The sequence below is a fragment of the Schistocerca piceifrons genome, chromosome 8 (genome assembly GCF_021461385.2).
Source record: "Schistocerca piceifrons isolate TAMUIC-IGC-003096 chromosome 8, iqSchPice1.1, whole genome shotgun sequence".
NCBI classification, from domain to species: Eukaryota; Metazoa; Arthropoda; class Insecta; order Orthoptera; family Acrididae; genus Schistocerca; species Schistocerca piceifrons.
The window spans coordinates 119,615,363-119,642,687 of record NC_060145.1 but is presented as its reverse complement, the minus strand read 5'-3'; the positions used below and the strand labels follow the sequence as shown (position 1 = coordinate 119,642,687).

At 42.3% G+C, this 27,325-nt stretch overlaps 1 protein-coding gene across 3 annotated transcripts in view; it reads left to right on the top strand.

The window, feature by feature from the left end:
- Positions 1-27,325, top strand: part of LOC124711903 (DNA replication ATP-dependent helicase/nuclease DNA2-like) — a 151,628-nt gene that overhangs the window by 69,539 nt on the left and 54,764 nt on the right. For all 3 annotated transcript variants that reach the window (XM_047242154.1, XM_047242153.1, XM_047242152.1), the window contains 3 exons: positions 3,311-3,511; positions 12,919-13,086; positions 27,032-27,262. In XM_047242154.1, coding sequence (XP_047098110.1) covers positions 3,311-3,511; positions 12,919-13,086; positions 27,032-27,262 — 600 coding nt within the window. The remainder of the gene's footprint in view (positions 1-3,310; positions 3,512-12,918; positions 13,087-27,031; positions 27,263-27,325) is intronic.

Below are 27,325 nucleotides of genomic sequence, written 5' to 3'. Positions count from 1 at the left end.
GCATGCTGTCTCCTTGTCCAGTCTCGTGGTTCTATTTTGATCATCGCTGTAAGGGTTGTCAGGATAGGTTCCGGTTCAATAAATGGTGTCATCGCCCCTATTCTGGCCAACCCATCAGCTTGCTCGTTAACACTAATCCCTGAGTGACCAGGGACCCACTATAGGTTTACCCTGTTGTTTTCCCCTAGCTCCATAAGGACTTTGTGGCATTCTGCCCCAATCTTTGATCTTGTTGCAAAGGCAGCCAGTGCTTTCAGGGCTACCTGACTGTCTGAATAAATGAAAGTGCTATGACTTCTGTAGTGCCTCCGCAAATTCTCCTCCATGCACATCCTGACAGCAGATATTTCTGCTTGAAACATAGTGGCCATCTCCCGTAGAGAGATTGCACTCTCCAACCTGGGCCACACCTCGTATGTCCCAGCCCCAACATCGTAGTCTGTTTTCCAACCGTTAATGAACCAGACTATGTCCCCAGTACATTGTTGAAATTTGTTCTCGCAGAGATCTCTACTTCCGATTACTACACTGAAAGACTTCGTGAAGCAGCTGGGAGTTAGTATATAGTTGGCCGGAATTTCCCCACCATACCTATGCCTACCTCACTCAGTATCTTAGTGTGAGATCCTGGATACCCAGTGAGTTCCAGTTTTTGCTTATCTTTAACCTGTGTGCTGCAGCTGCTGCCTCCCTCTTTACCCACAGGCGTAATGGGACATGTCCAGCATGGTTTCCATCCCGGTAGTGGGTATGCTGCTAATTCCGCCTATAATGGCTAAGCAGGTCAACACATTCTCTGGCAGATTCAAAGTTCTCCCTTCGAACACCTGAAAACCAATATCTCACAGGGTTCTCGTCCTGGTCTATGTTGTCTGTCAGAGCACATTGAGAAAAAGGAGTCTTGAGTAGCAGTTCCAGTGTTTCATGTGCTGTCCATGTATACTCCCCATCCTCTTTCCTTAAAGTTCCTCCTGGATTAGTTGGTATCCTAGTGAGGATTTTGTGAAGTCTGGCCTGAACAGCCGTACCCTCTACCTCTTCAAAGAATACCTTCCTGGAAGCCTGCTTTGATTGCTTAGTTGCAAGATTGTATTTCACAAGGGCCACCTGATATTCTGCCCATTTTCCTCTCCTTCTCGCAAGGTTAAACAGTCTTCATACCGGTTTCCTCTGTGATTACATGTTGTTGTTCCACCAAGATACATTCCCATTTGTGTACTTCTTGCTGATTGAGCAGTTTTCATGGTATGAAGTCATGATGAGTACTGACTTCCAATAGGCTTGAGTCAAGGTCTCTCATATACACCTCCCAGTCCATTTTCCTGGGATTCCTATAGGACATGGTCTGGCTGATGCTCATTTCAACCATGAACTTAATATATACATGTGGTCTGATGAGGATGGCTCTAAAGCCACATGCCATTGTTTGACATAACTACCCACCAAAGTGGAACTGAAGGTTATGTCAATTACCTTTTCCCTTCTTATATTCCTGAATGTAAGTTCCTTGCCCTATTGAGGATCTGTAAGTTATTAGCTAGAAGAAATTCTGGAAGGTACTCACCTCTACTGTGCTTGTCAGAGCTGCCCCACACTAACTTGTGGGCATTAGCATTGTATCCAACCAATAGTTGGTCGCCCTGTTGTGCAGAGGCTTCAGTCAGTCTCCTCACTTCCTGAGAAGAAGCAGCACTGTCCTTGTAAGAAAGGTATGCTGAGACCATTACAAACTCCCTCGTGATACCTACCTCATGTTGCCGCATCCATCTGGTCACTAAGTTCTTAGAACAAAAGTCTGCCATCGGCATGAAGAGGATTCCATTTTTTACATAAATGCACATTCTGGAGTTTCTTATAATTCTAGCATAAACCAGCTTACCTCCAGTGCCACCAAGACCCGATACACCACCTGTATATAAGTAGGGTTCTTGAATCGTGGCCATGTCCACTTCTTGTCTTCCCAGAAGATGACTCAGGGGACCAGCATCCCCCCAATCTTCTCAAAGAGAGCCATTTTCATGAGCTCCACCTGCTATGAGGTGCTCTTGACCAGTAGATAGCCTTGCAGGATAATCATCCTAAAAACTGAGACTGAAGTAATATAGGTCTGATTCCCTATTTCTTGTCTCAGCTTTTTCTGGATACACTTTTCCTGAGAAGTGGGAGTCTTAGATTCCTTCTTTTTTCTCTTACAGTCTGCCGTCAATGTACAAGGGATTTGTACACCCCCTTCAACCTGGGACAGTCTTTTCTCGGAGTTCCCTCCACTTTTGTTTAGGAAGCCACTCTTTTTCCTTCCTTTTTAGCTTTTGTTCTTTAAGAAGTTTCCTTATGAGTCCCACACAAGTCTTTGATCTTAATCTGGTCCATCTTCTTAGTAACCACTCCCACTTCTTGAACAGGTCCGTCCCCCTGTTCAGCTGAGGGCAGGTTTTCAATTGGTTCCAGCCCAGATGTTTGGATGTCTGAGTTCTCAACTTGCCCCTCAGTATTGCTATTTTCTTTCATTCCATTTTGGTCCCACAAGAGTTGGGAATTTAATTAGTCCACACCATGGAAACCCCATGCGATGCAAGGCTAATGACTCGGGGAGGTCGCCTGGTATCCCTGAGGCTCCTTTCATTACACATCTTCTCATGTGCCATGCACCCCTTGGCACGGATCGCATCACACCTTGGATTGGGTATTCAGGAGTTGGGAAAGGACAAGGAATTGATGTGGAATGACAGGTTGATGTGGGACACACTTAGTCTGGTCCCTCGACCAAGACCTTACGGACTGTAGGTTCCCGCAGCTGACATAGGCCTCAGTTTCATGTGAACACACAAGCCTCTCCACCTGCATGGACAGTACTACTTCAAGGTGGTGTCCCCTGGAGAGGTTCTGCATCATTATACAAGGAGGTAATTATTTTGGGCATAAAGGTTTGAAAGTAAAAACAGTGCAGTGTTTGTCTACTGGTCAGTGCAGTCAGAAGTAGTCCTAAGTGCAATGTGTCCTGAACTGAGTAAACTGATTATGGTCAATAATATAAGCAGACAAAGCACAGAGACTTGTGTGTTGCTTTTCTGTGTTCAGTTTTGCTCCTGTAGCACAGTGATGGTGTGAGTGATTATTGCAATAATTTAAACTGGATGACAGTAAATGACAGTCACATTTTGTGTTCAGGCTTCTGATTGTGAATTGTATCAATTACTGTGGTGTTATGATCAGATATGTTTAATTGTCTTTATAGTAAGATTTATGCCACGTTTTGCTTTTTTTGTCATTCATGAGAAGTAAAAAATTTAATATATGTCTGTTTTTACAGGGATGACGTGTCACTTATGGAAATACCATTTTCTCATCCTGAAAGTCGTGATTTAATTCAGCTCCGAAATGAACTAGCAAACAACTTGCGTACTGCAATGCCCAGCGAGATGGGCCAGCCACCAGTACTTCCAAAACCCATCTCTCGAACTAATGGGTGCAGCAAATGTCCATACCTTATTGAATGCTCTGCCTATCAGCGGTAAGAAGTAGTGAGATGACATGAACAATGCAAAATTAAGTTTGTTTTGTTGTGAATGAGTGTAATTACTGGCATTTTCTGCACCGAAAATCAAAGTGTGTGGTTTTTTTTTTTTTTTTTTTCCCCGCCCCCCCACCTGGAAGGTGACAGTGTGAAGGTTCATCAGTATTGCAAACATGTATTGCTCTCTTCCTAAGGCACATACTTCAGCTTTGCTGTCTTTTTTAAATGCCACACTCTTTTTATGAATTCCAGTGGTCATCACTCTCCTATCATCATATCTAATTATCTATTACAGCAAAGCTGCTACAATATTCTTGCAACATTTGAAGGTAAACATATTCCTGAATCTGAAAAGTTGCAAACTTTTTAAATTGTTAGTTGATATAAGGCCTGCCTGTTGTGCAAAACCCTGATTTTTCACATAGACCGAAACATGTTTCAGCACCTTTGTGCCATCATCAGTGGGTTTTCTTTATTCAGATCTGTAAAATGCAGTGATAATTCTTATGCAGAAATTAGGCATGAAAACAGTTTTTGCTTATTGTTCTCATTGCCTTGATTTTACATCACAGAGCTACACAGGACACTCTGCATTATCAGGTACTGGTAACTTGTCATCTGCAGCTAAATGATGTTAATGTGTATTTAGGCAGGGAGTTAACACTTCACTTTTATCCTAACATAATTTTGTTGTGTGAGAATATTTTGAGACTATATTTGCGATTTTCAACTTTGACAATATTATACTCCATAAAGGAGATGTAGAGCCGCGCAAGGGCACAACAAAAAGACTGCTAAATGAGAGCTTTCGGCCAAAAGGCCTATGTCTAAAGTAGACACACACACACACACACACACACACACACACACACACACACACACACACACACACCTCCCCCTACGGAGCTCACCTCGCTTTGAAGAGTTCGTACTTGGGGCCATGGGGCCCCAGCCTTTGCAGCACCTTTTCCCTTTCTGTGTTCCACATCTATCCTCCTGCTATTCTTTTTCCCCTCCCTTGAGGAACATCTCTGGGATATTTTTGGGAATGTGTTCTGAAGTTTCAGTAGCCTGACATCAGAACAGTCCTTCCACTGTTCTTTATTTCTTTCTTCGTTCTCCATCTCCTATCCTGCCTCTAATTCAGCATTTGAGGTTCCTCTCTGTTGTTTCTTCTTCCTCCCTGTGCATTCCTGAAGGCTGACCCAAACATCTGACATGTAACAGGTGACTGGGTATCACATAATTCCCAGCCTCGAGTCAACAGATGGGATTCGCACGTGGCCCCTGGCACAGGCCAGGCCGAGGGAGCGGTGATTGCCTGAACTGTTACCTTCCCAAATTGTCAGTTGGTCCCCTTGTCAGGAGTTCAGGAGGTGTGACCTAAGGTGTGAACAGTTGCCTAAGGCAGGTCAGCCCCCCACCTGTTGGAAGGAGCACCATTGGAGATGTTGACAATCATGTCATAGGCTTTCTAGAAATCTGAATTCGTGGCCACAGTGTGGTATTTCTGCAGGAAACCGTTTGTGACATTGGCTGACAATGACGAGATGGTCAACTGCAGAATGGCGTGCTCAAAATCCACATTGTGAAGTGGTTAGTAAATTGTGAGATTTGAGCCACCATACCAACTGGCCATGAATGATACATTCCATCGCCTTACAAATACAGCTAGTCCAAGAAAAAGGGCTGTAGCCAGAAGGAAGGTGTTTGCCCTTGCCTGGCTTGGGTATGGGTAGGGCTTCACACTAGCCTCTGGGAAACATGCTATCTGCTCAAATGCGACTATACATATCAAGGAGAAAATGCTTGTCTGCAAGAGAAAGGTGCTCCAATATCTGTCTGGCCCTGGGGCCAGAAGTGAGAGCATGATATAGCTCCCTCACAGTAAAGGTGGCATTGTAGTATTTGTGATTTGGAGAGAAGGGTAATACCTGAGCCTCCTCCACCTGTTTTTGAGAGAGGACAGTGAGGTGATAGTGGATGGAGCTCGAACTCTCCTCAAAACAGCAGCCCAAGGCATTGGAGATAGCTGTAGTGTCCACAATGACATCATCTGCTACAGTCAGGCCATAAATCGGGGAATGAACCTTGATCCCAGAGAGCCAGTGGAGGTTGTGCCACACGACAGAAGGGGGAATGGAACTGTTAAAAGAACTAGTAAATGATTTTGCTATCAGGAAGAATGTGATGACACTGCACATGCAACTGTTTGTAACTAATACAGTTTACCTTCGTAGGATGACTGTTAAAAACACGGAAAGCACGTCTCTGTGCACGAAGCGTGTTGTGGCACACCTCAATCCATCAGGGGACTAGGACACAGAGTGGAGAAGATAAAAGTGCGAGGCATGGAACATTCTGTGGTGGTAAGGATAATGTTCTTGAGGTACTCTACCTGGTCAGGACAGCTGGGGAAATGTTGTTTGTTGAAGGTCACCAGGGAGCAATAAAACCTCCAGTCGACCTTAGAAAGCTGCCAGTTGCATTTACGTATAGATGAGGAAGGAGTCAGCAGATGGCCAGCACATGAGAAACGGTTACTAGAGCACGTGTAGAGAGAACGGGTGACTAGAGGTGACGGCAAGCTGGGCAGTGTAGAACAAGAGGTCCAAATAGGAATAGGTGTGCATGGAGTCTGAAAGAAACATGGGTGCTCCAGTGTTAAGACAAATGAGGTTGAGTTGATTCAGAATGTCAGCCAAGAGGGCAGCTCTCGGACAGATTCTGGAAGAGCCCTAAAGGGGATGGTGTGCATTAAAGTCACTGAGCAGCAAAAAGGGTGATAGCGTTGATCAATAAACTGAAGGAAGTTTACTCTGGTGACACCAAATGATGGAAGGATGTAATTGCTGCAAAAAGAAAAGGTGAGGCGAGGAATGATAATGCGCACTGCAACAGCTTTCAATGGACTGTTCAGTGAGGTCGTTTAGCTATGAATGCCATTTCAGATTAGTAGTATGACTCCCCCATGAGATGGAATGTTGTCCTTTGGGGGAGGTCAAAGCGGACCGAAAGGAAATGCAAAAGATCAAAGTCGTAACGAGAATATAATTTTGTTTCTTGGTGGCAGCAAACAAATGGACACGCGATTCAGAGAGCAGCCATAATTCTTCTTATTGGATCTAATGCTGTGAATGTTCCATTGGAGAAGTCATAATGATTGGGGAGGAGGGAACAAAGGAAGGGTAGTCACGTGGTTACCGAGTGTCAGCATTCAAAGACTCATTGCTACAGGGAACAGAGACTGGAAGATGTTGTTCCATGAGCTCTATGGAGGCATTAGGCATTGGAATTCTCTCTGAGTCGGCCTGTGGATTCAAGGGCAGAAAAATGGTGCGCTGTGCGCATCGGTGAAATGAAGGTCGGCTGGGTGAGGTGGTTGGCAGGTGAAGACAGATGTTTGTTGGCTGGAGGGGTGTAAAACGTCTGCATGGGAGTATTCCTTCTGCCCTTTCCAGCCTACCAATTTGTAGCAGATGATTTCGCCGCTGGAGGTGAAGCTTTGGTGGCTAGTTGCAAAGCTGGAGGAGAAGGAGATGGGGATGTTACTGTGACACTGGGCAATTTGACAACTGCTGTGCTGAATTTGAGATCGCATGTCTGTGTGGCCATGTCCGTTGTGGAGTGTCACGTAGCAAGAATGATACTGTAAATGCCAGATGGTAAAAATCAGGGTTTTCGACTATCCAGCAATTTGTGAACGACAGGGAAAGGCAATTTTTCCTTCACGTGGGTCTTCTGGATGGTTCTGTTATTGAGATACATGGAAAATTCTCAGGATGAGGGTGCATGGTCACTATTGCAATCGATACAGTGGGGAGGAGGAGGTGAGCAATCACTCTCGTGAGCATTCCTACTACAAGTAACACATTTGGCTGTGTTTCAACAGGACATTAGAGTGTGGTTGTAACAATGACATCGGTAACAGCACTTCGGGTTTGGAGTGTACAGTTGGACCGAGATGACTTCATAGCCTGCTTTGATCTTCGATGGAAGCACTATTCAATCAAACATGAGGGAAAAAAGTGTAGTGATACATCCCATTCCTTGAATGAGACATTTCATGTCCTTAAATATATGTCAGAGAAAAAATGTGCATGACACAGTAGTTAAGTGGTGAGCATCCTACTGTTGGGAAATGTTTTAAATTGTAGGTGCTGATACCAGACCTAAGGATCCAGTGACTGTATCGATGTGAGTCAAATGACCCTACCTGCTGTGGTGGAGATAGGATCTCTGTGGAGTGGGTGGTGTTTAAGAAAAGAGATCCATGAAATCTAAGAACGTGAAATGTCACAGATAATAAATGTATTGTAATTGTTCATTATCAAATTGAATATCAGATCTGTTAGGTACGTAGTACAGAGAGGCAGCGTACTGGTTGGTAGCCATCCTCATTTATTATGTATTGAGTTCTAATTTTGAAGATAATGGAAGACGGTGAATTGAATCTAACTTTTTATTCATGTGGTGGAGTGAATAAGAACAAGAAGTTAATTTTCAGCTGCTTTATCTGCAGCCCATAAAGATGGAAAGTCTAAGCCAAGTTGGAGGAAGAAGCCACATGGATTCAGGGTACAGTGTAGCTGGACCCTGATTATTAATACTTAATGGTGATCAAATATTCATTAAGTAACATTCACCATACATAAAAGGAGTGTTCAAGTGGCAACTTATTTAAGTGTTTTGTGTGTGAGGTGAAGTAAAACAAAGCACCACACAACCCATGTCAACCTGAAGCAGTTCAAATGTGTGTAGTCATTAAGGCTGCATCAACTTTTTTCATTACCTGATTGACTGCTGTGGCACCCTGATTAGAGAGGTAAGCTTGGATATCTTCCATGGTCAGACCATCGAGCAGGCTACTATAAATAATACCATGGAAAGGATTCAGCATTTGATGGGCCTCGACATGAAGAGGATAGCTGTGGAGGAGCGAAGATACAAGCAGTTGTTGGGCTTGAAAATCACAATTGGTCTCCAAAAGCAAAGTGCTATTTTGTGAACAAGAGCAGGATTTCATGGGGCCTGCAAGTACATCAACACCTTTCTGAATAATAAACGGATTAACCTTATTAAAGGACTGATCTCCTCCAGTATGTGATACCACAATAAACTGAGGTGCAGCTGAGAGATTCTTGGAATCTTTAGCCTCATTCCGTTTACGTTTAGTAGATGTAGGCTGAGATGGTGATTAGCTCATTGCTGGTATCCCAGACTTGTTTCCTCAAGCAGTGTCCTCAGCAGTGTTCCCAATCATCTTTACTCATCGTGTATCGACATTGAGTTTCGCTTTTCCACTGACAAAACAGTTTATATGAATTTCTGGTAGCACAAGCAGTTTCTTCCTCCACCTTTATACATCTTGGGCCTGTTGTTCTCCCATTCCCTGAAACTACGAAATGCCTGGGGCTCATGCATGGTAGAAAACTTTCTTGGTCGTCCCATGTGTCTTACCTGTTCAAACGCTATACCTTATCTCTCAGTGTCCTATGTGTTCCAAGCTGTACTTTCTGGGGAGCAGATTGGACCGTCCTCCTCTGTTTGTACTGGTCTCTTGTCTGTTCAAAACTAGACTATGGTTGTTTTGTTTATGCATCTGCATGTCTGTTTGTACTGGTCTCTTGTCTGTTCAAAACTAGACTATGGTTGTTTTGTTTATGCACCTGCATGTCTTATGCCGTCTGAATACATTCCACCATCGTGGAGTACATTTGGGCACTGGCGCCTTTTCACTAGTCCAGCTGAGAGTCTCTATGCAGAAGCTCTGAACTACTGCTGTCATACCATTGTGATGTTCTCGTCAGTGGATATGCATCCTATTAGTCTGCCATGCCTGGCCACAAATCCTGTGGCTCATTCTTTGATGACTCCCTTGACTGCCAGTATGGGGTGTGTCCTTCTTCTCTGTTACCTCCCGGAGTTCACTTTCAGCTATTGCTCCAGCAGCTTCTTGCTACCTGCCACGTTCCTGGCTTCATGCAGCAGCCCGTGTTCATCTTAGACTTCATTTCCCTCTGAAGGAAACTATTCCAGATTTAATCTATCACTTTAAGTTTCTCAACCTTCGCACACAACTTAGCAATAGTACCTATGTGAACACCGATGGCGCCAAGACTGACTATGGTGTTGGGTCTCCCTTCATCATTGGCAGTGACCATTCTCAGTATCGGCTTCCAGAACTGTTCAATATTTATGTCAGAGGTTGTCTTTCGCTATCAGGCTAATCAGTACATTTGGCTGTCCATCCTTTAGTGCCACAGGTCCAAGAAAGCTTCCATTTGCTCACTGTAGAGGTAGCCACTGTCATATTCTTGTGGGTGTTCCTAGTCGAATCGGTCTGGTGGTAAATAAGGCTGCTGCCAAGGTTATGTCCTCGTATCTTGACCCACTATAGCTCTTCCATCCCTTCAGATGATCTTTGTGTTGTTGTCTGTCAGCAGGTGGTGTCACTTTGGCATCGCCACTGGTCTTCCCTTCACGGGAACAAGTTCTGGGGAATCAAACCTCTCCCAGCAGCTTGGTTGACCTCATCTTGGTCTTCTCGCCACGAGGAGACCATTTAACTAGGTTGTATATTGGGCATTGTCATTTTAGCCATTGCCATTTTTTAAGGGGTGATCCTCCGCCACTTTGTGCTCATTGTCAACAGATAACAGTTCGCCCTTTCTTGGCTGAATGCCCTTTTTTGAACCACTTACATTCTCATGTATGTTTGCTGTCTGAGTTATTCCCGGATGTTTTAGCGAATGATGTTTTACTTTCTATCCATTGTAGCAATATGGTGAAGGACATTTAATCTTCTGGTTCAGGACCACCGCTATCTCTCCAGCATGCTTTGTATACCTTTCTCAACGAAGTAGTCCTTGTTCTTAGCTCACTTTGCTTCTGTCAGTTGGGCTTAATATATAGTTACTTTCAAGTGTATTTACTTCTTGATGATCTGAGGTTGTGACATAGGTGCTTATTACCTTAGCTGTTTTTGTACCTTAAAACAAACAACTCGCACACATGACCATGGCCTCTGGCCGTCAAGTCCGAACTATCAGCAACTGCACATGATGGGAGGAGCAGTCCGAGTGGTGGGGGTAAGGAGGAGGCTGGGATGGGAAGGGGGAGGGGGGGGGATAGCAATATTGCTCTGAAATGAAATGAGGAATATCCTACTCACTGTCCTTCGCAGCCCTCCCACAGTGTGTTCCACCACACACTGAACCTATATGATATCCTCGTCCATCCCTTCTCCACCCATGCTCCCAACTCTTTGCCTCCTGACTCGTATAAATGTAATAGAACTAAATGCATGACCTGTCCCATAGTCCCTTCCATGATTGCAGTCTAGTCACAAGCATCACCTATCACAGCAAAGACAGGGCTACCTGTGAAAACAGACATGCGATCTACAAGCTAAGCTCCAACCATTATGCTGTGTTCTACGTGGCATGACAATCATTGTGCTGTCTGTCTGCGTGAATGGCTACAGAGAAACTGTGGCCAAGAAACAGCTGGACCATCCAGTTGCTGAGTACGCTGCCGAACATAACATTCTTCACTTTAGTGACTGCCAACACCAGCTTTTCTGAATTGAGCAGGTGGGAACTATCCCTGCAATGTATCCTAGATTCCCATCACCCTTCTGGCCCCCAACCTTTCCTAGTCACTGTCTTTCACCCACCCATTCCTTTCCCTGCTCCAACTTCAGTACTACACTGTCTTCTTCTATTCCGTCAGTGCACCCAGAGTCTACTTACTCCTCTCCTTTTCCTCTCCCCTGTCCCACTCCTTCACCCCCCCCCCCCCCTCACCCCCCCCCTCACCCCCCACCACCCCCGTCCAACCTCCTGACTGCACCTAACTGTCCTGTCCTATTTCCACCATGTCCCTATATGCTCCCACAAACAGCACTTTACCATCCCCCACTTCTACCCTCTTATCGCTCCCCTTCCACACCTCAGCCTCCTCCTTGTGCGCAAGTTTTCTTCTATTGTAAGCCTATGATGGCTGTAGCTGGATTGTAGTATTTTTAACTCTCTATTTTAGTTGGGTGACGGTCCTGGTCTATTACGTGGTAAGCAAGTATGCTATGGAAGCTGTTACTTCTTAGGGATCTGAGTGTTCTAAAGATCTTGTTTTAAAGTTTGTGCATTTTTTCCCTGCATGTATTAACTGTGAAGTGTTGCATGTGAGATCATATATGCCTGATTTGTTGGATTTGTCTGTGGGTGTTTCCTGTGTTCTGAGCTTTGTCTGCGTTGTCATCTGTCTCGTATCGTATTTAAAGGACATGTTTCTTTAAAATGCTGCCTGATTTGTGTACTATTTCATTATTGCAGATGATGAATATGTGCCATATTGTTTTGTGTGTGAGTTGTTTCTTGTACTTGGTCATTGTCTGTTGTTGTTCTGTGTTTCTGTGCAAGGTCGTGCATACATATGGTCTGTTCATTTACGTATTCGCTGGATCAGTTTCTCTGTCATATGGGTATCACAACCTTTTCTCACTGCTATTTGTTGTATTGTGTTTGCCTCCTGTGTGTAATTACTTGGCTTATGGGTGTTATGTTTAATCCGCGGAACATGAATTTGAAGCTTACTTATTTGTGTGTCAGTGGGTGATTTGATTGATTGTGAATCATCATGCTCATGGTTGTTGGTTTCCTGAATATCGTGGAGTCATTAATTGTTTTTTTGTATGGTGAGATCCAGAAATTTTAGTTTGTCTCTATCTCTAACGTGAAGCAAATTTTTGGGTGTAAATTGTTTATTTCATTGTGTATCTGTTTTACATGCGTATGTGGTTCACTGATCAGGCATATTACGTCATTGACATAAAGGTACCAGTACAGGACTTCGTGTTTCCTGGTTTTATTGTGTGTGTGAAGATCTTGTTCTCTGACCTGGTCATGAATATGTCGGTGAAGAGGCCACCTTTATGCAGTCCTGTTGGCAGTCCTTCATGTCGAGAGCAAAATTCTCTATTGAACACAAAGTAATTTTGTACTGTTATGGTCTTGAGTATGAGTATGAAGGCTGTTTCATCAATGTGTGTCTGGTGTGTTGCCTTGTTGTTTTAGTTTTTGTGTGGTGATTTTGATTGTTTCACCTATTGGAATGCAAGTGTATATTACAAGACTTCAAATGATATAAGGCTTGTTGTGTCTGGTATGTTTATGTTCTTGATTCTATCTCTTAACTCCTTAGTTTTCTTAAGAGTCAGACTTGATGGATATGATGTAGCTACATTTTGGCACCTCGTACTAGTTCACCATGAATTTGTTCATGTTCTTGCTTCAGATCATCCATAATTTTTGTTGTCTCTTGATTGATGACAGAATAAATATGATCCATGTTTTTTGTGTTTCTGTTAATATATATTATCTGTTTTTTTCCCCTTCTATTAGGGCAACAGACCCATCACATCCCTTGCTTGAAGTTGGTGGTGCAGCACATCTGAGTGAAGAATCTATTAATTATTTTTTGTGGTGGACAGGACTTCTGGGATTAGAGGAGGCCCAGAGGCTCAGCAACTCTAAACTTGCTGACCTGTGGAAATTATCAGCAGCAGACAGGTATGCTTAGAGAATGAGGGTGTGTTAAGATCCCTTCAAAATTAACACATTAAAGGTGCATTTACACATTTGTGAATTTCCGTGTATTCTAAATGCATGCAGCTGTTGCAGGAAGAGGTAGGGAGGTGCATGCACCAGTGCAAAGTCATATACTGCTCTGACTGATGTGCACAAACCATCATGTGCAGGCACATGCAGTACTCGTGCACCTGTCTGCAGTTCTTCCTATTTGCTGCTTTGTTTTACTCTATCCCATTGTTAAGATTCAGTTTTTCACACACACACACACACACACACACACACACACACACACACACACACACACACACACACACACACACACACACAAATTAAATTTGACTTTGCATTAACAGGAAGTATATGCTCTGGGACAACTGGGAAATCTGGGAATTTTTTCATCTGGGAGAAATTTGGGAAAAATGTAGTAAATTTTTAGAATTCTGGGAATCTTTATTGTTTTACTTTACAGTTAATTTTTTTGTAATTTTGACTGATAAAAACTAATACTCTAACAAAGAATTTTACTTTAGCCTGCTATTTCAGAATAATACTGCAGCAATAAGACATAAAGAAGAGGATGTTGTTGTTGTGGTCTTCAGTCCAGAGATTGGTTTGATGCAGCTCTCCATACTACTCTATCCAGAGCAAGTTTCTTCATCTCCCAGTACTTACTGCAATCTACATCCTTCTGAATCTGCTTAGTGTATTCATCTCTCGGTCTCCCTCTACAATTATTACTCTCCACACTTCCATCCAATATTAAATTGGTGTTTCTTTGATGCCTCAGAATGTGACCTACCAACCAATCCCTTCCTTTTGTCAGGTTGTGCCACAGATTCATCTTCTCCCCAACTCTGTACAGCATATTCTCATTAGCTACGTGATCCTCCCATCTAATCTTAAGCATTCTTCTGTAGCACCACACTTCAAAAGCTTCTATTCTCTTCTTGTCTAAACTTTTTATCGTCCATACAAATACTTTCAGGAAGGACTTCCTGACACTTAAATCTATACTTGATGTTAACAAATTTCTCTTCTTCAGAAATGATTTCCTCAACAAAGCCAATCTACATTTTATACCCTCTCTACTTCGACCTGTTATTTTGCTCCCCATATAGCAAACCTCATCTACTACCTTAAGTGTTTCATTTCCTTTGCTTTCTCTGATAGAAATACAATGTCATCGACAAACCTCAAAGTTTTTATTTCTTCTCCATGGATTGTAATTCCAGCTCCAAATTTTTCTTTTGTTTCCTTTACTGCTTACTCAATACACAGATTGAATAACTTAAGGCAGGCTGTTCCAACCGAGCTCCAGGGAGCCAGAACGCTCCGGAGCGCTCACTGCGGCAGCTCGGAGCCCGCGTGGAGGGGGAAAGCGCACTCTGCCCCCTGGCGGCATGCAGCCGCAACTGACGCAATAATCCGTGTTCAATGACAGCTATGACTAGGTATCCTCTATTGGAGGATACCTTTCTATTCATTGAGGGGGATGGTCGTCCTCAGTGTCTTGTTTGTCATAAAGTATTTAATTCTGCGAAGAGGTACAATATACAACGACATTATACACGTCTTCACGCAGAGCACTATGATCGGGTAGAAGACGTTGCACGCAGAGAACTGGTAGCCAGGCTTAAGAACGACATACCAGGAGACGTAAGTTTAAAAACGGTTTCGTAATATGGAGGGTATTAAAACATGCAACATAGTTCGTGTTCTGTAATGCGTTTATAATTTTTAGGTGAATGAGAGCGGAGAAAACACTACTGAATCTGCAATTAGAGCAAGCTACAGGGTCACTCACATCATTGCCACCAGTGGCAAGCCGTTTTCGGTGGGACCACTCATAAAATAGTGCATAGTAGCAGTTGCAGAATGTATGTTTCCAAGGGAGATGCAGGCAATTGAAGGGGTTTGCCTGTCGAAGCAGACAATGTCTCGTTGAATCCTGGACATGGCAGTGGATTTAGAGGCACAGCTCAGGAAAAAGCCGGAGAGCTTTGTTGCATTTTCGTTAGCACTTGACGAAACTACCGACATATCGGACTGTGCTCAGATTGCAGTCTTTGTGCGTGGTGTCGACATGGAGCTGCAAGTAACTGAAGAACTCTTGGATGTGGTACCGCTCGATCACACCGCAACAGGACGTGACATTTTTGAAGCTGTTTGTGAATCAGTGGACAATATGAATTTGCCGTGGGATAAGCTCCATTCTGTAGCGACAGACGGTGCACCAAAAATGATCTGGCGTCACCAAGGTTTTGCTTCTCGTTTGAAAAATAAACTCGGGGACGAATTCGGGAAAGACATTTTTACTCTTCATTGTTTCTCACCAAGAGGCACTGTGTGCTGAAACAGTAGAGCTAGGTGGCGTAATGAAAGATGTCGTGAAGTGTGTGAATTTTGTGCGGCTTCACGGTATGAATCATCGCCAGTTCAAAGGATTCCTGAAAGATATGGAAGCGGAGTGTGGGGATATACCTTACCACAGTACAGATCATTGGCTGAGTCAGGGAAAAATTCTTGATGCTTTCTTTGCCATTCGTGAGGAAATATCCCTTTTTCTCGAAATGAAAGGGGAAGAAATGCGTTGTCTGAAAGATATAAAATGAATATCAGACCTGGGGTTCCTAGCTGACAACACTATGCATCTGAATAATTTAAATCTGTCATTGCAGGGCAAAGGGTAGCTAATCGTTGACATGCACGACCAAATCAAACCGTTCATGGAAAAGTTACGTTTATTCGAGAGACATGTGAGTACTGGACATTTAACGTTCTTCGGTCGTCTTGCTTCTTTAAAACTACCCGAAAGTAGTACTTTCGGCGATTACCAAGCAAAGTTAAAGCAGCTCATCGCGTCATTTGAAACACGATTCCGAGACCTCACTAGTTTGGAAATGGAACTTAAGGTGTTCAGCACTCCTTTTTCAGTTTCCTCCGATGACTTGTCATCGTCACTTCAATTGGAGAGTATTGATTTGCAAAATTCAACTTTGTTGAAAGAGAGGCATTGTTCATTACAGCAAAAATCATTTCCCAAGCTTCACAACAATGCCGCTCAGATCATGTGCATATTTGGATCTACGTATTGCTGTGAGCAGCTTTTCTCAACAATGAAAGGAGTAAAAAGTAAGGAACGATCGTTTCTTCAGGATGCAACAATGAAGGCCATCCTCTTCATTAACGCTGCGAACGCTTTGATGCCTGATATTTCCGATCTTGTAATGAAAAGAAAATGTCAAGCTACAAAGGCCCAATAAATTTAGTATGTAATTTCTTTTAAAACAGTTGTTTCTTATTTATTTATTGAACATCATATTTCCTGGTGTAGCATGTCACCACTTCTTAGCAGCTAAGAGTATGAGGTTGTCGATCTTGTAAGATGCAGCTGGCACATCAAAACGCTTGCCTTGCCGCCTGCCTCAGCCAGCCGTGCCACGTGCCAGCCCACTAGAATGGTCACAGCGAGCGACACGGCTCCCTGGAGCAGGGAGCGCTCCACGGCTCGCAACGGAGCCGATGAGCTGGAACAGCCTGACTTAAGGGATAGGCTACAACCCTGTCTCACTCCATTTCCTATCACTGCTTCCATTTTGTGCCCCTCGACTCTTCTAACTGCCATCTGATTTCTATACAAATTGTAAATAGCCTTTCGCTTCCTGTATTTTACCTCTGCCACCTTCAGAATTTGAAACAGACTATTGCAGTTAACATTGTCAAAAGCTTTCCCCAAGACTACGAATGCTAGAAACGTAGGTTTGCCTTTCCTTAATCTATCTTCTAAGATAAGGCGTAGGGTCAGTATTGCCTTCCTTGTTCCAACATTTCTATGGAGTCCAAACTGATTTCCCCAAGGTCGGCTTCTACCAGTTTTTCCATTTGTCTGCAAAGAATTCGCCGGCCGGGGTGGCCGAGCAGTTCTAGACTCTACAGTCTGGAACCACGCAACCGCTACGGTCGCAGGTTCGAATCCTGCCTCGGGCATGGATGTTTGTGATGTCCTTAGGTTAGTTAGGAAACAAGAGAATAATACCATAATAAAACTTCACTTGTAGAAAAAATGCACCAACAACAAAACACAGCATACACACAATTGTGTGTCGACAGCAAAATTTGTCAGAGACTATGCAATACTTCGATGTGGCTTTCTCATTAGCCTTGTTCTGATAAGCATGACAAAGATTACACAGTACAACTGCGGTCGATGTGCATGATGTCACAAATGTTTATATTTCTAATAGATTGTGGGAAAATATTGTGAATGGTGGTTTGAGAAGCATTACTTAAAACTAAATTTCCCCTTATGCAGGATTAATTATGTTATGCGTGATAGTGCGTAATGAATTTCTTAAATCACATAGTGTTAGACTCTCATTTATTACTTAACACTGAGGATGAGCCACTTAGAAAAATTTCAAGTCCAAAAGGCCAGCCATTAATTAAAATTTTGCTGGCACGTTTGTGTTTGATATATCGTAGAGGGTAACACACGCTAAAAAAGACCAAGTTTTAAGGTTAGTTCTTCCATATTTTGTCTGACACACGGTATCGCACCTAATGGCCCTACCATTAAAATTGGCATCCTACCGTAAGAACCTTAATGTTTCCCAGTTCCATCAGTCCCTCGCCCTCACCGATCTAATTTCATGTAATCATACAATCCAAGCTCAGTCCTACTTCTTAGTATGTACTCCTTTCGTAAGATCCTTTTACTCTTTGACCCCAGCTTCCTAAATGCCATCACTGCAATAGGAACTGTTGTCCAACTATTGGAACGGCATTCCCAACACCATCTGTGGGACCTGTCCCAGGTACTCCTGTCTTCTGCCTGCATGGAACTACCTATAGCTATGAAAAAGCCTACCACTCTGATCTCTCTTCCCCTCAGACCCTCATTGCTCTCCAACCCTGCCTTGCTGCCTTACTCGGCTTTCCATGTCCCCAGAAACATCCTCCACCCTCTGTGAAACACACTACTCTTAAACACTCATTCTGGAACACTGTTGTCAGTCTTTCTGCAAAAACTCCTAGACCTGCAGAAGTACTGGCTTTCTAAAAACCTCACCTTTAGCCCCAAATCTGATTTCAACCACACTGGACTTGTAAAGGGCCTTCTTTCCTTTACTATTTCTTTGGAGTGACAACATTTCTTCACCACACATCTCACTGACAACAGCCACTCTAACTCTATATAGAAAGTTGTTTACAACAGTCCCAACCTTCCTCCAACTGTGATCCTCCTTTCCCTTCCACCCAGTCATGCCATTGTAATTTTTCAGGTATTACTCACTTCTAATGTGGTCTTACCTCTCTTTCCTGTATCCTTCCTTGGTGAGCCCAACATCAGTCCTAGGGAACACACTTGTATCCTTAACCTGAAAAACAATCCAGACCTTAATGTCCTTCCTGCAGACAAAGGCTCCACCACAGTGGTCATGAACCATAGTGACAATATGGTTGAGGGTCTCTGCCAGTTTTCCAGTACCTCTCTTTACAGACCTTATCACCATGACACCATCCCATAAGTCCAATATAATCTCAAGCAGCTTCTCAAAGCCTTAGATCCACATCAAAATCTGACAGCTGAATCCATCTCCCACCTCACACCAGTAACCCCATGCACTGTTACTTTTTACCTACTCCCCAAAATCGACTAAAGCCATTCTACACATCTCCCTGCAGGTCATCCTGTTGTGGCTGGGTACAATGCTCCCACAGAACAAAACTCTACTTTTGTTGACCAACACCTCCAAACTGTTGTCTGTCGGCTCCCATCCTATATCCAAGATGCTGCTCACTTCCTTCACCACCTCACCATAGTGCATACCCCATTACCACCAAACTCATTCTTAGCCACTGTGCATGTGATGTCCTTGTACACCAGTATCACCCATGTCCATGGCCTTGTGGTTATGAAACATTACCTTCCCTGATACCAAACACACCACCTGTTTCCTAATCCTCCTAGCCAACATCATCTCAACCCACAAAATTTTCAGTTTTGTAGCCCAAATTTGCAAACAAATCTGTGCTTCTGCTGTGGGTACTCACATAGAACCATCCTATGCAAACTTATGGGCCGTCTACAGGAATCCTTCCTATCCAGTCAATACTTAAAACTCCTTCCCTGGTTCAGATTCATTGATATTTTCGTGTCTAAACTCACAGCAAGGACAACTTCTGCTCTTACCTCCATAACCTCAACACCTATTCCCAAATGCACTCATCAAGCCACAGAGCATCACCATCCATTGATGCTGCATCTGCAGAGGAAAGCAGGAGTTGCTGAAATATACTGATTCCCTTACCAGAGCATTTACTGGCAAACAATATCCTATTTAGATCATCCATAAAGTCTCATGTGCCATCTGTTCTTCTGAAACAAGTAAATCTGTTGTCCAGCTGCTGACCAGTACTACTGATCATCCCTGGCCTTGAAAAGCTAACCATATCATTCACCAGAATTTTGACTACCTCATGCCATCCCCTGAGATGAGGGATATCCTACCCTAAATCCTCCCCACATCAAACAGAGAAGTGTTCTGCTGCCCACCCAACCTACAAAATATCCTTGTCCACCCTTATTACAACCATACTCCCAATCCTGCACCTCACTTGTTGTTCCAAGTGCAAGACCTGTCCCATACACCCAGCCAAGTTATAGCCAGCTATGCTGCAATTACTGGCAAGCTGCAAACAAGACCACCCAGTTGCTGAACATGCTGCACATAACAACACAAATGTCTTCATCGGCTGCTTCATTATGTGAACCATTTTGGTTGCTTTCTTCCACCACAAGTTTCTCTGAACTACACAGATGGGAATTCTCTCTCTAACACATCCTTTGCTTTCATAATCCCCCAGGCCAAAACCTCTGCTAACCTGTTCCTACTGCCTCACCTTGAGCATTTCCCTTCTCTCACCTCTCCATACACTCCTCCATCCAGATCGTGCACTGCCTTCTCCCACTACTCTTTCTGTCCCTTCCCACCAGGTGGAAATTCTTCCTCTCCCCTTCTTCTCCCCCTTTCCAATCCCTTTCCCTTCTCTCTCCCCTCTCTTTACCCCTCTTCTCTCCTTTTCCCTACTCCTCTTTTTGCCCCTGTGCACTTTTAAAAAACTTCTTCCACCCTTTGTGAAACACATCTCTTCTTTAAACTCTCTTTGTTGTACCCTCTGTACATTTTTCGTCTTGTTGTGTGGCTGTGAAGTCATCCATCCAAAGACCTCTCTCTTTCCCGGTACTGTCTCCTTTTTGTCTTTCCGTACCCCCATCCGACCCACATCAGCTCAGGCAACTGCTTTCAATAATCAGATATTAATAGTAGCCACAGGGCTGTGTGTTTGGGTGGCTATGTAATTTTGTGTGCACGTGTGTGTGTGTGTGTGTGTGTGTGTGTGTGTGTCTGTTTGTCTGTGTACGCGTGTGTGCATGCGTGCGTGGGTGTGCGCATGTGCGTGCGCGTGTGTCCACATTTCCTGAAAAAAGAACTAGTGCTCGAAAGCTAGTGTGAATGCTGTTTTCTCATGTGTTGTGTGTTCATTGATCCGCTTCCCCATATTTTCCCCATTTCTCTTATTTTATTGCTCCATCCAGGAATTTGTGTTATTGTTGTACTAAAGAGTCATATTTTCTTATTCTTTTTAATTATTATTTCAATTAAAAGGTTGAAATTGACATGAAACATCCCAGAGAGAGTTGCAGAGAAGAGCTAAAAAAAAAAACACCCCTTGTGAAAGTGAGTTATGGTGATCCATGGAAAAGTCCATCATAATGCAATTCCCCTTGAACTTTCTTTCATCACATGACTTTCTTAAAAGATGTCTTAATTCCAAGCCCAATCTATAGTTCCTTCGTAGTTCGCACAGAACCAGTGAACCAAATGGGATTATCTCAATGATTTTCATTTTTCAATCTGTCTATGTCACAAGGTGATAATTCTGAGAGATCATTATTAGCTTCAGTCAATGAAGCCTCACAAAAGTGCCATCCAAGACGGCGACATATGTTACTTCAGGAGTCTATTGCACTCCTGAAACACATTTCTTCTTCTAAGGCAGATACTCTTAAAACTAAAAATAAAAGAGCTTCTGTATAATGAATGGAACACAGCGAATTCTGTGCAAAGTTTTCCTTCAAAATAATGTGCACTAATTCATTTTACTTTATCATTGCATACAACTTTTCTTCGGCTCTTATATTTTTATGTAAATTTATTGTTTTAAAATTTTTTTTAACATTCTGCAGCAGATACTGAACTGTCCTGTGGTTCATCCTGTAATATGAATTAACATTTTCCAGAAAAAGTCTTTAGTTCTGTATGCAAGGAAAAAAAGTTTCTAAATGTTGATCAGTGTTCATGGACTGAGTCCATATCCTCCATTTCTTCTGTTCTTACAAATTCAGTGAACCACTGTACAGTCAAAACAGTTTCAGTAAAAGAGTGGAGTCATTTTTTTGTAAGCTGGCTCACAATGAACCCTCTTGAGTACGCAGTCACAAGATCAAGCAATAGTAACTCATTTTAAAGTGTTGTGTTAACTAGAGCAGAGAGCAGCCTTCCATGGAACATGTGTGTTACGCTTCACAAAATGGACATCATCAACATATAAGAAATGTTCAGAGCAAACCATTAACTTTCACCGTGAACACCGAATGAAAAATGACGCACAACAGTGATCACAAAGGTCCACACCATTGAGATCAAAGGCAAACTCCTTGAGAGTTACAAACAATGCAGGACATTTAGCTAGGTATCCATTCTTAAAGAATGTATGTAGAATCGTATTGGTGCTACAATACGGATCAGAACGTGTGGAATGTCGTAGCATACAGCTGAATGCGAAATTGGCTGTCGTGGAGTGTACTGTGAAACTAGCTATCCTTTAATGCGTAGCTGCAGATAGTGCAATAACGTTTTATAGGCACAGAAAAACCAAACATCCAGAGGGTGAATTTGTCCAGTGGTTACAGGTGGTATGAATTGCAATGTCCTACACTTTTAAGGAGGGATAGTTTGCCCTAAAGGAGTATGATTTTTATATGCAGACCAGTAATCAAGCAAAAGAAAATTATTTTTACTGTCTATTGGCCAAAAACAGTGTTCAAACCATAGTTGTAGTTCTCTTAAGCCCATTTTCCCATTCTTCCTTGCTGTGACGTAAATATTCCCTACAGCCCTAGCAAGATCATGCACCCAAGAAATAACTATAGGGGACAAAGCACCTCCAACTTCTCGCAGCACAATAAATAACAACAGCCAATTTACCATCCACATTAACAGTTCTCATAATTGTCTACAAATGTGTTAAGGCATTGATCTTAGTTGATCTTGATATAACTTTTCTTGGTACCTCTAACGTCCAGGGATCCTTTCATGTGCATTTCCTCTTCAAATCCCTGTTGGTCAGAGTTGAAAACAAATTCCTTACTGAATGATGGGATAAGTTTATCTCATCTACAAATTTTCAGGCCGATTCCACAGTTTTCTTTGCATCACGAAGTTGATGCTTTGTTTGAAATTTCATTATCTTAAGTCTTCCAATTCTGTAGCACTGTTTGAAATTATGCAACCGTCCACTGCTTCCCTTTAAATCACTGTAATCTATGTCGCATGCAGTTTGATGGGCATACTGTAGAATGTCACTATCATGCACATCCTGTAAATTGGTATCGAGCACTCTTGAAACTCACTGGAGGTGGGATTTATGGCTCCCTGTTCGACAAGGATGATGAACTACATGGCTGGACACTTGTATCTGTATCACTTTCACTTGTTAAGCACATTTTGTCATCACTGAACTTGTCATGTACATTGTCTGCACTATCGAGCATACACACCACCACACATTTCACTGACTCATCTTGCAAAAACACTAATATTTCATCTGCCCGCTCTTTTTCACTCTGCAAAATTCATTGAGTTCCTTTCTGAAAAAATCTCAACTTCGGCAACTGTTGTTGCAAGATATAAGCAGTGTTTGCTTTGTTTATACCGTATTTACTCGAATCTAAGGCGGACTTTTTTCCGGTTTTTGTAATCCAAAAAATCGCATGCGGCTTAAAATCGAGTGCAAAGTAATCGGAAGTTCTGAGAAATGTTGGTAGGTGCTGCCACAACTAACTTCTGCCGTCGAATGTATGTAGTGCTACACAGGCATGTTTTGCAGGCACAATGATAAATACTGGCGCCAAAACCTCTGCGCCAGTAAACGAATTGAGAGAGAGAGAGAGAGAGAGAGAGAGAGAGAGAGAGAGAGAAGGTGGAAGACGAGCTTTTTTCTCCGCCCCGAGTTTCGACCACTGCATTTTCATACATTATCCAACAAAGTAAATACAAATTCCATATTGTTCATCTTCGAATGTAGCAGCATTTCAATGTACTGCGAAAATCCGACTGGCACGACTGTTTGGGATGTTTGTCAATATGGCCAACTCTACGTTCTGAATTTTTTTCCTACCTGTGAGAAGAGATGGTTGCTAATAGGAACTTTTTGAATTGTGTATCACATGCAGTATTCTCTTCACCATAAGAATAATATGAATATAAACATTTGCCATGTATTATTTCGTGTTTGCTGCTATCTCATTTAAATCCTGTCTGCCTAATAAACTAGGAAACTAGAGTGAGACAACAGCAAACGCGGAAGAATATACGTATCATGTCATGTTTATATCCGTATTATTCTTATGCCTAATAGTGATACAGTCAGAAATGAAGCACGACAGTTGACTAGATTTTTAAATCTAAATGACTCTAATTTCTGTGCAGAATGTAATGTACTAAAGAGGCGTCTGCAAAGATTTTCAAATGGAGAAAAATTTTCGCTAAACTCTTGTTCAGAACATCTTCTATCATACGCAATCTATTATTTAGCTCTTGTTGATCATTATCAAAGAAAGCAGCAGTGTAAGTAACAATGTAAGTAACAACAAATAGCAGTCTCTTGCCATTGTTTCGCTAATACGACGATTTCTCTCTCTCTCTCTCTCTCTCTCTCTCTCTCTCTCTCTCTCTCTCTCTTTTTTTAAATTGTAAGCGGCGGTAGCGTGCACAAAAGCAAGCCATGCCGCGAGCGGCGACAGGCTGTAAGCACTCGTTATCAGAATGTGACAAACAATGCATGATGCAGTACAATAATGCATTTTCAACTTAGAGTGAAGTAAACACCTATAACAAAAAGAATGGCAGTTATCAAATGGTTCAAATGGCTCTGAGCACTATGGGACGTAACTGCTGTGGTCATCAGTCCCCTAGAACTTAGAACTACTTAAACGTAACTAACATAAGGACATCACACACATCCATGCCCAAGGCAGGATTCGAACCTGCGACCGTAACGGTCACGCGGCTCCAGACTGTAGCGCCAAGAACCGCACGGCCACTTCAGCCGGCGGCACTTATCAGATCAAAGAAAAATAAGCAATCAATTCAAACCAGACGAAGCACGGGAAAAAGGAAGGGTACCTGTATAAATACGGGCGGAGCGCCTGACGAATAGTAATAGCTACCTGGTAAAGCTTAAGTGCTAAGCTTACGACTCAAACCAAACTAATGTAGCTGTATCGTCATTCATTCGACCTAAATTGTGTCTCATATTACAATGGACCAACTTTGTTTCGATTTGGAGGTGCGGCCTAAAACTTTTATCTCCCCTTGAATTTAGAGTCTCAAATTTCATGTGCGGCTTAGATTCGGGAAATTTTTTTTCCTTGATTTCGAGTCTCATTTTTTCATGTGCGGCTTAGATTCGAGTGTGGCTTAGATTCGAGTAAATACGGTAATTGCCATTGTTTTGCTTTGTATCAACACTGCTAGCACTGTTGTGAGTTACTCATCAACTAAGCAGTTCAACTGTGCTCCATAGCCTCATGCTGGGCTCACTCCTTGATACCTCCTGTCCCACTTCTTGCTGCCATTAACAGCCAATATCGTGCTTGTATGGGGCATAACATGCTGTAAATATCATTGGTCTTCATGACCTCACACTCGGAGGGCTCCTTGTGAGACAGGTTGATGTTGAATGACTGATGGCTGCACCTTTGTATCTACGACCTTGTATGTCAGCTGTTGAAGAGTGGAAATTCTTTTGCTGGTGTTGATCAGCCAACGCACATCAAAAGGAAAAACATGCACATCTACAGTTTGAACTGCACAAGGATACAACAGTACACCTGCACTGATCAATAGTAATTCATTTACCTGGCCTGCAGTGTTCGATGCAATGTTGAATCTCCCCATTATTCTTTCTGTTAAAAGAGAAACATGGGAATGGAACACCAGAGAAAAGAATTAAGAAATTTGGCGAGATGAAATAAGGTGATCCAAGGGAAGGTATCTTAACACCAAGTTCCACTTGGCCTTGGTTCATTATATGAACTTTCTAAAGGAAATACTATTGCTAAGAGCTGTGCACAATTCTTTGGAAGTGGACAAATGGTAATCCTTAAAGACTTGTGTACTGTACTCACCCAGAAGTACAAAAACTAAAAATACCAACAGGATGATTTTGTGTATTAATCATTTTAGATGTAGAAACATCTGTAAATGTACTTCCATTTTTGACCTCTGCTGGTTTTCATCTCCAACTAGAAGGCAGTAAAATAGAATGTCACAAGCTTTTGTTGTAGCGAGGTCTCATCTTATATTAATTTATTCTCCTCTTCTAGTTTCATGTATGAAATGGTCTTTCCACATAGTTGAAAGATAAGAACATAAATTAATTGCTTGCCTTTTATGGTGTAATGTGTGGGCTACTGTTAGACCATTGCAGATGATTGTCCAGTGTAATCAGTGAACACCAAGGAAAACTTCATTCTTGTTAGGAATTTTTTGAACACAGATGATTAAGATTAGGGGGATATGATGCTAGGGCTGCATTGTTAATAATAATTCATTATTCTGTCCTGTAGTATTCATGGCATTGCACTAAACCGATGCAAACACCATCGCCATGCTCTCGCGGCATTGTCGCCATTCAATAACTCACTTATACTGTTATACTTGTGAAAGAAGACGACTACTTCAATAACTGTTTTATACTTTAAGCTACATTTCACTCACAATAATGTATGGGCTAAAACATATTCACCAGTAACCTACACACTATCAGACTTTTGCTATACAAGATTTGTAAATCAAGTGCGCACACTTAACAAGTAGTGTCATTTTACAATGACTGTTACAAAGTACGACAAGAAGTGGTTTATTAAGAAGCTTATATCCGACACTACCACGTATGAAATAAACAGATGTGAAATGGAATAGTTTCTTCAAAATTGATTGAGAAACTTCATGCAACTAAATTATAGTGCAAAATGAAAAGTAGCCATTTTCTTTCTTCACAAGGAAACTATAGCTTTTGATGAAAAAATAAGTTTGCAAAATAATATGGCATTGCCTTATCTATCCCCAAGTGTGTTTAAAGTATGAAAATGGGAAAAGAGGCTTTCCCCGTTATCCCAGCTGTCACGTGTCCAAGGAACCCTGAGAGATCACTCAGGTGTGAACAGGACCACTCATATACACAAGTTAGGAAAGAAGCATGCACTTACGCACATTCCTTTCCATGTGTGTGGGGCAAGCACAGACACACAGCGACTAGGCACTAGGTGTGCAGGTGCACACACACTTTAATGAAGCTCACAGTAACCAAATTTTAAAAAAAAGTAAGAATGCCGCGTGAATGCACTATCATACACATGAGTCTAGACTGAGGAACTGCAGGAAAGTAAGCTGAAAAATAACTTTTATAAAATAGAATCCACTATACTGATCTTGTGAATATTTAGTTCACTTTTCTAAGTAGATAATGTATTTGGACCTTGCTTATGAAGTACTGTTAACTATAAATGAACACTCTGACTTTACTTGATGGCATTTAGAACACATTTATTGGTGTACCTATTTTCTATTTTCAGGGAAAAGAGAGGTAGTTGTGCTTCAGAACTTTCTCTCGAAGGTAAAGCTATTCAGTGCGGCAGTGTCTTCCGTCAACGATTGGTTGTTAGCAATAGAGATCGTGATTTGACCACTATTGGAGGCCTTGCAGAAGGTGATTTTGTTTTAGTAAGCAGCAACTTACGGATTGCAGTTACAACAGGAACTATTGATAAAATTGATCCATTTGGTATAAATATCATACTTAACAGGTACGGTGATTTTCTTAATTTCCTGCTTTCTGTATATGTAAGAGCTGCACATTTCTGTATTTA